The sequence below is a fragment of the Theropithecus gelada genome, chromosome 6, assembly GCF_003255815.1.
Source record: "Theropithecus gelada isolate Dixy chromosome 6, Tgel_1.0, whole genome shotgun sequence".
Classification (NCBI taxonomy): domain Eukaryota; kingdom Metazoa; phylum Chordata; class Mammalia; order Primates; family Cercopithecidae; genus Theropithecus; species Theropithecus gelada.
The window spans coordinates 130,620,585-130,634,979 of NC_037673.1; the positions used below are offsets into that span (position 1 = coordinate 130,620,585).

The 14,395-nt window shown below is 43.4% G+C and overlaps 1 protein-coding gene across 3 annotated transcripts in view; it reads right to left on the reverse strand.

Moving 5' to 3' along the window:
- Positions 1 to 14,148, reverse strand: part of PPP2CA (protein phosphatase 2 catalytic subunit alpha) — a 32,866-nt gene extending 18,718 nt beyond the window's left edge. Inside the window, exons 1-2 of one of the 3 annotated variants that reach the window (XM_025387829.1) lie at positions 11,526 to 14,148; positions 11,255 to 11,390 (exon numbers count right to left, since the gene is read on the reverse strand). In XM_025387829.1, the coding sequence (XP_025243614.1) occupies positions 11,255 to 11,356 (102 nt within the window). In that variant the 5' untranslated portion in view covers positions 11,357 to 11,390; positions 11,526 to 14,148. Of the gene's footprint in view, positions 1 to 4,881; positions 4,894 to 10,698; positions 11,044 to 11,247 lie in introns of those variants that run through there. The other 2 variants (XM_025387830.1, XM_025387831.1) reach the window with 2 other exon arrangements.
- Between the last annotated feature and the right edge of the window lie 247 nt (positions 14,149 to 14,395).

Genomic DNA, 14,395 nt, shown 5'->3' on the forward strand with positions numbered 1-14,395 from the left:
TTTTTGAGACGGAGTCTCGCTCTGTCGCCCAGGCTGGAGTGCAGTGGCCGGATCTCAGCTCACTGCAAGCTCCGCCTCCCGGGTTCACGCCATTCTCCTGCCTCAGCCTCCCGAGTAGCTGGGACTACAGGCGCCCGCCACCTCGCCCGGCTAGTTTTTTGTATTTTTTAGTAGAGACGGGGTTTCACCGGGTTAGCCAGGATGGTCTCGATCTCCTGACCTTGTGATCCGCCCGTCTCGGCCTCCCAAAGTGCTGGGATTACAGGCTTGAGCCACCGCGCCTGGCCTATAGTGATTTTTTTTTTTTTTTTGAGACGGAGTCTCGCTCTGTCGCCCAGGCTGGAGTGCAGTGGCCGGATCTCAGCTCACTGCAAGCTCCGCCTCCCGGGTTCCCGCCATTCTCCTGCCTCAGCCTCCCGAGTAGCTGGGACTACAGGCGCCCACAACCGCGCCCGGCTAATTTTTTTTTGTATTTTTAGTAGAGACGAGGTTTCACCGTGGTCTCGATCTCCTGACCTTGTGATCCGCCCGCCTCGGCCTCCCAAAGTGCTGGGATTACAGGCGTGAGCCACCGCGCCCGGCCACAAGTGATTTTTTTAAAACTACATAATGCCCTTCTAAATAAACCTATACATGTACAGTATTATTGCTCATTTGAATTATTTCCTTTCAAAAAGCTTTAATTGTGGGATTATGGGGCAAAATAGCATTAACTTTTTTTTTTGTTTCATATGTACTATAAAACTCAATTATGCCAATTTGTTATACAGTAAATAAATGAAAGAATATACTCATTCTCAGTTATTTCGGATATAAAAGGTGATCTCACTAATTTAATTGGCATTTTTCATTTCTGAGTACAAACTTTTTATTCCATGTTTATTTACCATCAGTTATTTCTCCTCTTATACAAGTTGTCCGTGTATATTTTTGAACATCTAATCATTAAGAGCTAGATGATGTTCTTAAGTATGTGTATAAACTATTTCAAACTGTTATTTTAAGTAACTTTTTGGCATTTTCTCTTATTTTTTTAAATACATAGCCAGAAATTTTCTATGCCCATTTTCGCTTTGTAATTTTTCTCCTACAAGTGTTAAGAAAAGTTATCACATCTCCCCATTTTCTAAGAGTTTTTCATCTTAAAATCTATACTTAAATCCTAGGATTACACGACAACTACTCAAGCTTCTTTTTATATCAGCATCTTAAACCTGCATCGTTGGCCGGGCGCGGTAGCTCAAGCCTGTAATCCCAGCACTTTGGGAGGCCGAGACAGGCGGATCACGAGGTCAGCACATCGAGACCATCCTGGCTAACCCGGTGAAACCCCGTCTCTACTAAAAAATACAAAAAACTAGCCGGGCAAGGTGGCGGGCGCCTGTAGTCCCAGCTACTCGGGAGGCTGAGGCAGGAGAATGGCGTAAACCCGGGAGGCGGAGCTTGCAGTGAGCTGAGATCCGGCCACTGCATTCCAGCCTGGGCGACAGAGCAAGACTCCGTCTCAAAAAAAAAAAAAAACCCTGCATCGTTAACATTATGACATTAACTTTAAATTATTCTGGGCATGGTAGCCCTCGCCTGCGGTCCCAGCTACTCAGGAGCCTGAGGCAGGAGAATCACTTGAACCCAGGAGATGGAGGTTGCAGTGAGCCAAGATCATGCCGCTGCACTCCAGCCTGGGTGACAGAGCAAAACTCCATCTCAAAAAATAAAAATTAAAATTAAAAAGTAAAAATTTTTTTGTAGAGACAAGGTCTCACACTACGTTCCCTAGGCTGGTCTGGAACTCCCGGGCTCAAGATATCCTCCTGCCTTGGCCTCCCAAGGTGGTGGGATTATAGGTGTAAGTCACTAGGCCTAGCCTCTAATTCTTTAAAAGCTGGTCACCAATGTTTAATGTATACAGTAACTCCTAAACAGACTCTCACTCCCTTCACCATTGAAAACAGGTAACATTTCTTGAACAAATGCTATCTCAGAGAAAAGATGAGACTGAGATAATAACCCTTATTCTTCAAGTCTTAGGACTTGGGTACTCCAACAAAATCATATTATGCCATTCAACAGCAAGGCCATCTGAGAGCAGCAAGTGGCTCTGATGGACAACAGAGTACTCTTGCCACTATATTCCAGGGAAAACACTCAAGCACTGTTTTTAAGATAATTTCATCAGATGTCCAGCAAAATGTTTTCTCAGTCTCAAAAACAGTTAATCACATAGCAGTACCAATTCTGGCACTCAAGTATACCAAGAAATAACTTGCTTCAAAATACTAGTTCCAATATTTGGGGTTAATATTCACTTTTGTTGTTAGTTACATGAAAGGAATCATGATATAACTAATATTCTAAAGGTATAATATATTAAAAGTGGTTTCGGCTGGGCACAGTGGCTCATGCCTGTAATTGGGAGGCCAAGGTGCGTGGATCGCTTGAGGTCAGGCGTTTGAGACCAGCCTGGCCAACACGGAGAAACCCCCCGCTCCCCACTAAAAATACAAAAATTAGCTGGGCATGGTGGTGCATGCCTATAATGCCAACTACTCAGGAGGCTGAAGCCGGAGAATCGCTTGAACCCAGGAAGCGGAGGTTGCAGTGGGCTGAGATTGTACATTGCAGCCTGGGCGACAGTGTGAGACTGTCTCAAAAAAAAAAAAAAAAAAAAAAAAAAAGGTGGTTTCCTTCAAAAGAAGGTAGTCAAACACAGAAGAACCCCAAGATCTATACTGAGGAAAAAGCGTTCAGATTCATCACAGATCAATGATCTATACTTAACTAAAGAAACCTATTTTTTGTTTTGTAGAAACAGTAGTCTCACTACATTGCCCAAGCTGGTCTCAAACTCCTAGTCTCCAGTGAGCTTCCAGCCTCTGCCTCCCAAAGCACCGGGATTACAGGTATGAGTCACCATGCTTAGACAGAAATCAAGTTTTTGTATCATCAATTCTGCCCTTGATGGAAAATGTCAATGCTGGCCTAACGTGTCTTCTCTGTAGGATCAAACTCAAAATCAGACACAAATAACCTCTTTACAATCTTAGTACTACTAATAGTTCTATTTGACAAAGGAATCTCCATTTTTGAAAGTGATTTTACTACTAAAAGTCTGATTATTGGCCGGGCGAGATGGCTCATGCCTGTAATTCCAGCACTTTGGGAGGCCGAGGTGGGCGGATCACCTGAGGTCGGGAGTTCGAGACCAGCCTGACCAACACGGAGAAACCCCGTCTCTACTACTAATACAAAAATTAGCCGGGCATGATGGTGCATGCCTGTAATCCAGTTACCCGGGAAGCTGGGGCAGGAGAATCGCTTGAATCCGGGAGGTGGAGGTTGTGGTGAGCCAAGATTGTGCCATTGCACTCCAGCCTAGGCAACAAGAGCAAAACTCCTTCTCTCAAAAAAAAAAAAAAAGTCTGATTATTAATTCTAATGTTCATTGTAACTCTAGCTCAAGTAAATTTAACATTTCATATCCTTACCATATAGCTGGACAGTTCCACCAATATAAAGACATAGAAGAAAAACTGGAAAAAATGCAATTAATTTTTGAATTTCACTTTTCAGTTTAAGAACTGAAATCATTTGAAAACTCTTAAGAAGTAAAATTACTAAATTCACAGGCAAAAAAATTTTTTTTCAATATTCCAAGAGAATTTCATTTTGTCTCATACTGTTTTTACATCAAGACGAACGGTTGATTTGATATGTCATTTTGATAATGGTGCAAAAAAATCCAAGGTTTGTGGTAAGTTGGTATATAGGGCTAGCAGTTTGAGGGGTGGGGTGATACATGATGTAGAACACATTACTAGCCCTGGAAGCAAGTAAGTCTTGAGTTAATTTCCTTCAACTATCAAAACATTCTTCATACTAACCATGTGTTGCTTAACCACAGGGATACATCAAATGATTTAGTTGTTGTGTGAACATCAGAGTGTTCTTACACAAATCTAGATAGTATAGACTACTACGAACCTAGGCTATTGGATAGCCTATTGCTCCTAGACTACAAACTTGTACAGCATTTACTGTACTGAATGCTGTAGGCAACTGTTAACATAATGTGAAGTATTTGTATAACTAAACATAAACAACATAAAGTGTTACACTATGACATTACAAGGTCACTAGGTGATAGGAATTTTTCAGCTCCATTATAATTTTATAGGACCACCATCATATGCAGTCCACCACTGACCAATATGTCATGACTACTTGTCTTTCATTAATTACACTGAACAGATACTGCTAATATCTGATGAAACATTTCAATCTTCTTTGATTAAAATCAGTATGGTTGTACTTTAAAAGTTTAACCCTCCAGGTAATACTCTAGTAACTAGGATTTTCTGTTTGGCTCTAAGGCTTAGGACCTAAATAAAAGAAAAATGTTGGCAATGAGGGATAATTCTAAAATTGTAATGAAAGAAAAATATAAAATTTGTGAGTTTTCCTGTCTGTTTCTGCAATATAATCACCTTTGCCTCTGACCAAAAGGAAAGATCCTTAAAGCCCTATGTCTCATATGCACAACAGTCTAAACTCAATCTTTACCAACTAACCTACATATGTGAATGAATTAAACATTCCCAATCATTCCTGCATAGAAAAAAAAAAGTTTTAATCTACTTATACAACTGAGAAATGCTGCTATATATGTAGTTTCTTGGCTCACTGCAACCTCCGCCTCCCAGGTTCAAGCGATTCTCCTGCTTCAGCCTCCCGAGTAGCTGGGACTACAGGCGCCCGCCACCATGACTGGCTAAAATTTTTGTATTTTTAGTAGAGACGGGGTTTCACCGTGTTAGCCAGGATGGGCTCCATCTCCTGACCTCGTGATCCACCTGCCACAGCCTCCCGAAGTGGCGGGATTACAGGCGTGAGCCACTGTGCCCCACCAGCGTAGATGGGTCTTTAAGGTTGATTTCATTACTAGAATTCTACCCCATCCGAAATCATTCCTTAAGCCTATTTTATTAAGTAAAGCCAGCCAAAAGAAAGAGATAGTGGGCATTATTGCTCATTTACAGATGATGAGCGGCAGAAAAATAAGTTACTTGACCACCGCCGGCACAAGCATTCTAAAACATTCCCTATCTGGAATTAACTACAAAGTCAATCTTCTGACTAATCCAAAACTGTGCTATTAATTAGAGCAAAACCAAACTAAGAAATCCTTATACACAAGAATAAGGTAGTACTTTTTAGACAAAGTTCAGTAGAGACAATAATGCATCAATGAAGGTTTATTAAATATTGGTTCCAAAAACAAATGTACACTGTCACACGATAGCATCACTGACACTCCATAACCCCTGTGAACTACACTTGGCATGCCTTTGGCCAGGTAAACACATGCTACTGCTTGTCTCCCATTCTACTCCTGGTCCCAATCTAGCACAAAGGTTTGCAACCTTCTTCCAGCCCCAACACCAGCAGGGTAAAAATCTCCATCTGTAGTAGTAACTATGTGACTAAACTAAGGCAGAAGTGGCAACACAGGGTGGAAGAGGGACTGGCCAACTGGTCATGTTTAGTTTAAAAAATGCCCAGATTCAGATATACACATATCTGCGCCACTGCCTTGTTCATCCATTCTAAACCACAATCCACAACAGACCAATAAATAAACAGGCAATAATACTGCACTGTGAAGAAATTAAGCAGTTAGCTGGGTGCAGAGACTCATGCCTGTAATCCCAGCACTTTGGGAGGCTGAGGCGGGTGGATCACTTGAGGTAAGGAATTCAAGACCAGCATGGCCAACATGGTAAAACCAGACTCTCCACTAAAAATACAAAAATTAGCTGGGCGTGGTGGCACACACCTATAATCCCAACTATGTGGGAGGCTGAGGCAGGAGAACTGCTTGAACTTGGGAGGCAGAGGTTGCAGTGAGCCGAGATCACACCACTGCACTCCAGCCTGGGTGACCGTGAGACTATCTCAAAAAAAAAAAAAAAAAAAAAACCCACACACATACAAAAACAAAAATCTTCCTCCTTCATAGTTCTCATCCAATTCAGATCTGTTTGTGTATGAGTGGAGGTTGACAGCTTTTTCAGGCAAGGACGATAATGATATAAGATAAATGGGTCAAAGTAGAAAGAGTAAATAGTGTCTCCCTATTGCATATAACTTTGCCTCTCTCCTCAGTAGCCTGGTAAGACCCCACCAAACCCAGTCTCTTAGTTTTCCTAACTCACCCCTTCCAAACTAAGCAAAGGATATCTCACAGGTAACTCTGACAAACCTGACTCACCATGAGATAGGGAACATATTTGCTGTCATAAAACAGGGCCACACCAGACTGGTAATACAAATGTTATCCCACATACTCCTGAAGGGTCCCTTCATTCTTTCTACAGTACACAAGCTTCAACTTAGCCTTACTGCCAATTTTGTGAAAACATACAATTCTGGCCCCAATGGAGAACGTAGGGAGGGTTGGGGAACCTGTTTCTGAATAGTGGGAATGTTCACCTTTTCTGTTTCCTCATGAAGTCAACTCCAAACTAGATGCATTACAGTTTCCTGCCTAGGAGACCAGGAAACAAATACACACATGCATGACATTTGACTGTGGAAGCTAAGAGGATGAAAAGAGGCTTTTGCATGTGTGTGTGTGGGGGGGTTCTCCCTCTGTCGCCCAGGCTGGAGTGCAGTGGCGCAATCTTGGCTCACTGCAACCTCTGACTCCGGGTTCAAGCAATTCTCCTGCCTCAGCCTCCCGAGTAGCTGGGACTACAGTTGCGTGCCACCACGCCCGGCTAATTTTTTGTATTTTTAAGTAGAGATGGGGTTTCACCGTGTTAGCCAGGATTGGTCTCTGTCTGACCTCGTGATCCACCTGCCTCGGCCTCCCAAAGTGCTGGGATTACAGGCATGTGAGCCACCTCGCCCTGCTGAAAAGAGGCATTTTTCAGCTGCAATGAACAATATAAAAAGTCAGTTATACTTTATTAGAATAGTTTAGAGCTCAGTCTCTGGATCATGATTTATACTGTGAATACAAGGGAAATTATCTAGGGTTTTCATCTCACCAATCTTATTTGAGGGGCAAATGTTGTCAGCTACATCCAAAACTGAATAATAATTACTCTTTCCAGGACAAAGTGGGACAACAGTACGTAACATGAACAGGAAACTTTCAAGCAATGAAAATAAAAATAATGTTTTGAATAATGTTTTGGCCGGGAGTGTTGGCTCAATCCTGTAATCCCAGCCCTTTGGGAGGCTGAGGCAGGTGGATCACTGAAGGTCAGGAGTTCGAGACTATCCTGGCCAACGTGGTGAAATCCCATCTCTACTAAAAATACAAAACAGCTGGGCACAGTGGCGGGTGCCTGTAATTCCAGCTACTAGGGAGGCTGAGGCAAGAGAACTGCTTGAACCTGGGAGGTGGAGGTTGCAGTGAGCCAAGATTGCACCACTGTACTCCAGACTGGGCGACAGAGTAAGATCTTGTCTCAAAAAAAAAAAAAAGTTTCATTTTACGAAAGTGTTGACTTCCCAATTTAGCTTGGCCCCAATTCACCTACATCTTTCACTATTAACAGTACCTCTGAAAAGAGAAGGGGATATGTGAAGCAATACGAGAACATCAGGCTTAGAATCCACAAGCCTTGGCAATCTCACTTTTAGCCCCTTTAGTCGAGTCACTTTACCTTTCTGAGTCTTTGGTTTGTATCTGAAACTGAGAACAATAACTATCTTATAAAAGTATGATAAAAATAATGTTCTGTAACAAGATTCCCTCACCTGTTTGTCCTCAACATTCAAATCACTTCTAGGTAAATGAGCCAAACAGCCTTTAAAATGAAATGTACATACATACACCAATATATTACCCACTTCATATAAGAATGTCATCTTGGTCAAATATTTTTCAGCTCATCTAATTAGAAGCAAGCAGTTTGTTATTTCCATACTCACGTAACAAATGTTAAAACTAACATTTTAATGACTAATGACTACACTTTATTTATAGTGCTTGCAGAGCAATGGAAAACAGCATACCTAGGTAAAGAACTTCTTTGGAAAAAAAAAAAAAAAACAAAAAAGGTCTGGCTATCAAACAACGTTCTCCACATGTTTGTTAAGCACAAAGCCAAGAATCATACCCACACTAAACCAAAGCTGAAGTCACATGATAAAAGTTTACTGTAGTCAATGCAAAAACAAGTTGATACTATTCAGTCCTTTCAATCTGTAGATTGAAACATACCAGGCCAGTCATACTGATATAATGCTGACTATAGAACTGAGCCTGAGACAAAACTGCACACCAAATTATTAAACTATCAACAAATTATGATCCTCAATATGACAAAATATACGATACACTACAACCTTGGCTTTTATATAAACCTTAATCACATCTTAAAATTCTTTTTAGCTAGTCAGTAATTTAAAAACCATGTTCACCCTTGTCTATAAATGCATACTTAGATTTTCTCAGTTTTGAACACATAACACTGTTAATTGTCAATGGGATAACAAAATAATGGCCTCAGGATTTTTTAATAACAATGACCTCTTATGGTATACAGCTTTACTATTTAAATATTTCCCCTTCAAATCAGGCATCTTTAGGTGGGTAGAAGGAAGGCTTTTACATTATCATTCCTTCTTATGATTGAAAAACTTATCAACTATTATCAAACAAGTATCTTTTTTCTCAAAAAAATACTATTATTATAGACTAATGAAAAAAATTAGCCCTCAAATTTTCAAAATTACTCTTTAGAAGGCAATCACACCAAAGAGCACATATGTAGCTTTCACCCACAGATGCCATTGGCACACAAACATTAACAGTGAAAGACAGCTTTTGTTTTATTAGAAAGACTTGTACAAAAAATATCAGTTCATGGATTCCACATACTCAAAAAAACTGTCTTCAAATTAATTTAGTTTGGAAGTTTAATATCATCCTCAAAGTTGAAATACCAGTTATAAACAGTATGAAGGTTGTGTAATGACATCCACCAAAACGGATCCATTCCATGGAAACTTTTATATAAAACACCTACTCTCAAATATTATTTCCATCTTTTTTGGCACTCAGAACTAAAATTTGCGTAAGCAGAGCAAGCAATGGAGATTTACCTCACTACATCTTAGTTTTACAAAGATGTGGAAAGCAATATTAGATGCACTAGCTTCACTCACCCCACTTTAGCATCCAGTATGATATATCTTATCTTCTACAACAGTTTCCAGCACCAACCCTCTACTTCCATGCTCCATCTCCCACACCTTTTCATACCATGCTTTTCTTTCCAACTAGATTTATAACTCCTTGACAATAAGCATACTTATTCTTCATTGCTTTTCATTTCCCTCAAAAGAGTATGCAATCTTGGATATTCAATAGGTGTTCAATATTAAACACACTAATTTAAAACGGAATTGACTGTATAATCTCAGAACACATTTTAATTTATAGACAGGAAAACAAGGACCAAGTTAAGTGGTTGTCCCAAAGTCTGTCCCAATTACTCAAGTAGGAGCGGAAGGATTCATGTCCAAATCTAACTCGCAGTCCAGTCTTTCAGTTACGTCATTACCTCCCTCCTTTCCATGTTTTCTTCAAAAGACTAGTCAACTGGCCAACTATTGACTTAAAAGTCATATAATGCACTGAGTTCCAAAAATCGGTATATGTATAGTACCTAGAAATTAAGACCTGGCAATATACATTCATTTTGAAAGGCCAATTTTAAACCTTCAAAATAAACACCAACCTCATTTGATGTGAGAGGGCAAAGAAACAGGAGATTTAATACATCGCTACCATTAAAAGCCATCTCCAACAAATGATGTACCACCTCATCCACTAGTAGTAGTTCTGTTCAGGCTTGGGAGAAATAAATCTAAATTTGACTTACTTAAATTCCAATTATTCACAACATGGCTTCTAAAAAAGCCTGTCTTGAAAACATATACATCAAACTCATGAACCTAATTTTCACATCAAACCACAAACAGATCAGGGTAATAGTTTTCCATTGATTCTTTTCACGAATACAAAATGCTAATATGATACTCCACCATTCCGTACTAAAGCGACATGCTGCAAGTTAATTTTGAAAAGGGAAGCTAAAATGTTCACAGCAGAGATCAGCATTTTGTGTACTTTAGAAAACTGAGTTACAAGAATTTAAAAATACAACACACAGCTAATAGCTAAATTAGCTACCTGTTTCCCCAATCCCTAGGGGAAAACAAAACGGAATTAGCTGATATAAAGTTTAGGGTTAAGTGGACTACAACATTCTATTTTCAGTGTGAGACATTATTTAAACACTAAGCACAATGTCTGGAATACAATCTCAGTCGACAGTTATTACTACTACTACCGGCAGTCACGAAATACTATGAAGTAACTTTTGCAACAAAGATACAAAATTTACCGCTCTTCCATTTTATGTTGTTCATTTTAAAAATAAATGGCAAAATGCCAAGTGTGTTAAGCTTAGAGAAGGCTTTGAGTCAGCATATAAATGATAGATTCAAGTGACACTTGATTTCCAATCCAAAAGCTCCTTATGTAGTATGACTCACCAAATTCCCGATTTCTTCCAACTATGAAAAATAAGTTAAACTCCTATCTTATACCTACCACCATGACCTTCGTAGAAATTAGGTTAAGAGAATAATTTTTAAATTCTTAAAGACACCCCTTACCTTGGTTTCTGGAGAAGATCGCTTAGTGAGTTTAATACAAGCCACCAAGGGGTACTAAAGTTGTGTGACCTTTAGATATGTTCTGGGATATGGTCTAACAAGACTGCCTGTGGGGACCCTCTGGGCAGCTTTGGACCTAACTAGGCCTAGGTACAAGCGGAAAGACTCTTACTCAGCCCACCGTAGAGGCCCAGGCTCCATTCCCAAGCCGCAGAATCCAAGCCAGCTCACCCTCAAAACCGTCCACGACGCTGACCCACAGGGTGTCCGCTCCCCCTGCCACCTCGTCTGGCGCCAAGGCCGGGAGACTCAAAAACCCAGGAGTCGGGTGAACGGCGCCATTTTAGGCGGCGGTGGCGGCGACAACCAATCCCTGCGCGGGAGGCAGGGGGCGCCGGGTCGCTCGGAAGCCGCCGCCGGCCGGGATGGGCGCCGGTCTCGGAGGCTCGGGGGACCCGGGCCGGAGGCCTCCGCCATGTTGCACCCTCCTCACGGCCGCCTTTTCCTTGGCGGGCTTGGTCCCGCGGCAGCTGTCCGCAGCCGTAGTACAGCTCACCTTCTCGCAGAGGCTCTTGACCTGGGACTCGGACAGCTGCTTGCACTCGTTCAGCTGCTCGATCCACTGGTCCAGCTCCTTGGTGAACACCTTCTCGTCCATGATGCCACCCGCCCCAGCCGGCTGCCGCTCCGCGCTGCTCCCGCGCCGCCGCCCGCACACGGGCCACACGCACACGCCGCCGCCGGTTCCTCCTGTACTTCTGGCGGCTTTTGAGGCTGGCGCTGGCCCGCTGGCTCTCACCGCAGTACTCGGCCGTCGGCCGCTGCGCCTCCTCCTCCGCTCGCTGAGGCTCCAGAGCTCGGCTCTCTGTAATGGCGGCCGCCGGGCGTGGTGACGTCACGCCCGGCGTCAGGAGGCGGCGGGGAGCGGAGGGGAAAAGGGCCGGGGAGCAAGCTGCGCAACTGCAGAGCCCACCCCGGGCGGCCGCACGACCGGAGTTGGGGCGCAAACGGGGGGTCAAAGCGCAGGCGCGACGTAGCCGGTTGGTAACTGAGGCGCCTTGACTTTTTGGGCGTGGCTCCCGGAGGGCGGGGTGGTGGGGGAAGGGAAGGATGGAGCTGGAGCATGCGCAGTGCGCACAGCGGCGAACTGGACTAATCCCTTAGCGCTAAACCCTGAGAGGAGAGGACTTGGACAGCGCGCAGGCGCAGACCGGGTGGAAACCGGGGCTACTGGCGGCCTGGAACTGGTTCCCATGGGAAGACTGCTCTGGTGATGAACTCAGCTCCTCACCTGGGGTCTGGCAGCCCGATCACGGAAACGAGAATTGCGACCCCATGGCTCATGCGGGGTGCAGCGGCGCTGTAAACGTGTGGGTTTCCCTCATCTTTGGGGGCAGGAACGGGCAGCGAGTGGCCGCTTGGATTAACTACCTCCACCTCTGGGCGCGGCTGGCACCTTGTAATTAGGTCACTCGTAGGTGGAGGAGCGTGTACCTACCGGGGGAGTGCCGTGCAGTGCACCTGACTTCCCCAGCACATACCTGTCCCCGGACTTAGGTGTCTAGTCCGGCGCGATGGCGGGGGCGAGGTTTGGGCTTTTCTTTGAGCCTCGGACCGCGGCTCGCTTCCACGCGCCTAGCTCCTCGCCCGTGGTTGCTTTCCTCCAAGTTTGATTCCCCCCTGGGAATGAGAAACCCTCAACCGCTGCGCGCCCTGGCCTACTTTTAAGAGGGGAAGCCCAGAGAAGATGGATGCACCTGTCCTGACCGCGTCTCGGTGGCGTTAGAAGCAGCTGTGATCCGTGCTTAAAAGAGAGCTCGTATACCCTAGGATTGGACCTCTGTCTGGTTATGAATCGCTTTGGAGTTTGCAAAACGTTTTCATATTCCACTGTCCCTGCTTTTAGATAAATACCTGGTTCCATAGAACGCCAGCTATGTGCCAGAACCAGAGGGGTCATCCAGACGGACCAGGGACCCTGCGCTGGAGCTTGTATTCTCCCAACAGTACTGGCTGAAGATGGTTTAGGATAGGCAGAAGAAAGATCATAATGCCCCCAGGATTTGAGAGATATAGAAGCTTTCCAAAGAACATTTAACCATAAAGGGCAAGGCAAGAGCTGAACCTGATCGCCTATCTTCCAGGCGCCCCACCCTCAGTATCAGGCAACCCTTCCACACCCAAGTGCTCAGCGATGCTTGGGAGGAGAGTGCTCAGTCTGCGACTCTGAGGGCGTCATCCCCACCAACAGGCTGAAGAAGGCACTGGAGGTCCCATCAGCCAATAGCAGGACTGAAAATCCTTCTTTATCCAAGACAACCTGTTTGGCGAGGCCGACTGGCTTGGCCTCCCTAGGCTGGAAATTGCAATTCTGCTTTCCCTTCACACCTCCTATTAGTGTGCACAAAAGAAAGTACCTCAGATCTACTCTTCCAGAAGTCTTACCACATACTTAATTTACCAGATTGGGAAAAAGACACTTTAGCCCAAATTCTGTCCCTGCTTTGCAGTTAACATCCCCAAACAATAGAAGGGAAGAGTTAAGACTAAATGGAATGAATAAGGAAAAAAAATCATCACTTAATGCCCGTGATTATAAAGCCATACCCAGTGTGCTGTCTAATCTTATTCTTTACCATTGCCATGAACCTATGTGAGAAATGTCTAATAGGGCAAGAAGCAGACGGGCACTCAGAAAAGAGAAGGGACTTGCCCGAGATATTGGTCAGGATTTAAAACCGCTTACTCCCAAGTACAAAGTCTCAGTCACAGTCATGCAGTTGACCTTCCAAGGTCTGACTTAAGGAACAGAATCAACATAATTTCTCTTTGCCTAGATTGTTTTTTGTTTTGTTTTGTTTTTTGCCGGAGTCTCACTCTGTCGCCCAGGCTGGAGTGCAGTGGCACAATCTCGGCTCACTGCAACCTCTACCTCCCGGGTTCAAGCAAATCTCCTGCCTCAGCCTCCCAAGTAGCTGGGATTACAGGAGCCCGCCACCATGCCTGGCTAATTTTTGTGTTTTTAGTAGAGACAGGGTTTCACCATGTTGGCCAGGCTGTTCTCAAACTCCTGACCTCAGGTGATCCACCTGCCTCAGCCTCCCAAAGTGCTGGGATTACAGGCGTGAGCCACCACACTTGGCCTGCCTAGATTCTCTTACCTGGAAAGGGTGTGGTGATGTTAGTTTGGTAGATGATGAAGTATTGAACACCCACTATGTGCTAAAATTATAATGAGTTTTTCCAAAGTACTGTGAGCTCCTTGTTGGTAGCATTAATGTAGGTGTTATTTATTTTCTCTTGATGCAGATTACTTGGCTCACCACCATCACAAAATGGAGGGAAGATATAATAATTATATGTACTTAAAACATCCTGCCAAATAATTAAATGCCATGACTTAACTCCTTAAGGAATGAATTCTAGGAAGCTCTTAGCATCAGACAGTGAAGTAAAGCATACATGATCGTAAACAATACAGAACTAAATCAGGATATATTTTTCTTTAGAAGAAATCCAGAATGTTTGTATATTCTGTAGAACTCAAAATATCTAATGGACATAAAAAGAAAAATTAAGTTTGACTTATCTGGACTTGACTAATTTGACCTCACTGACTAAATTCTAGAGCTGAAGAATATTTGGAACAAAAAATTTAAAGCAAACCAAAAAGAATTGTCTTTTTAATTTATTGGCA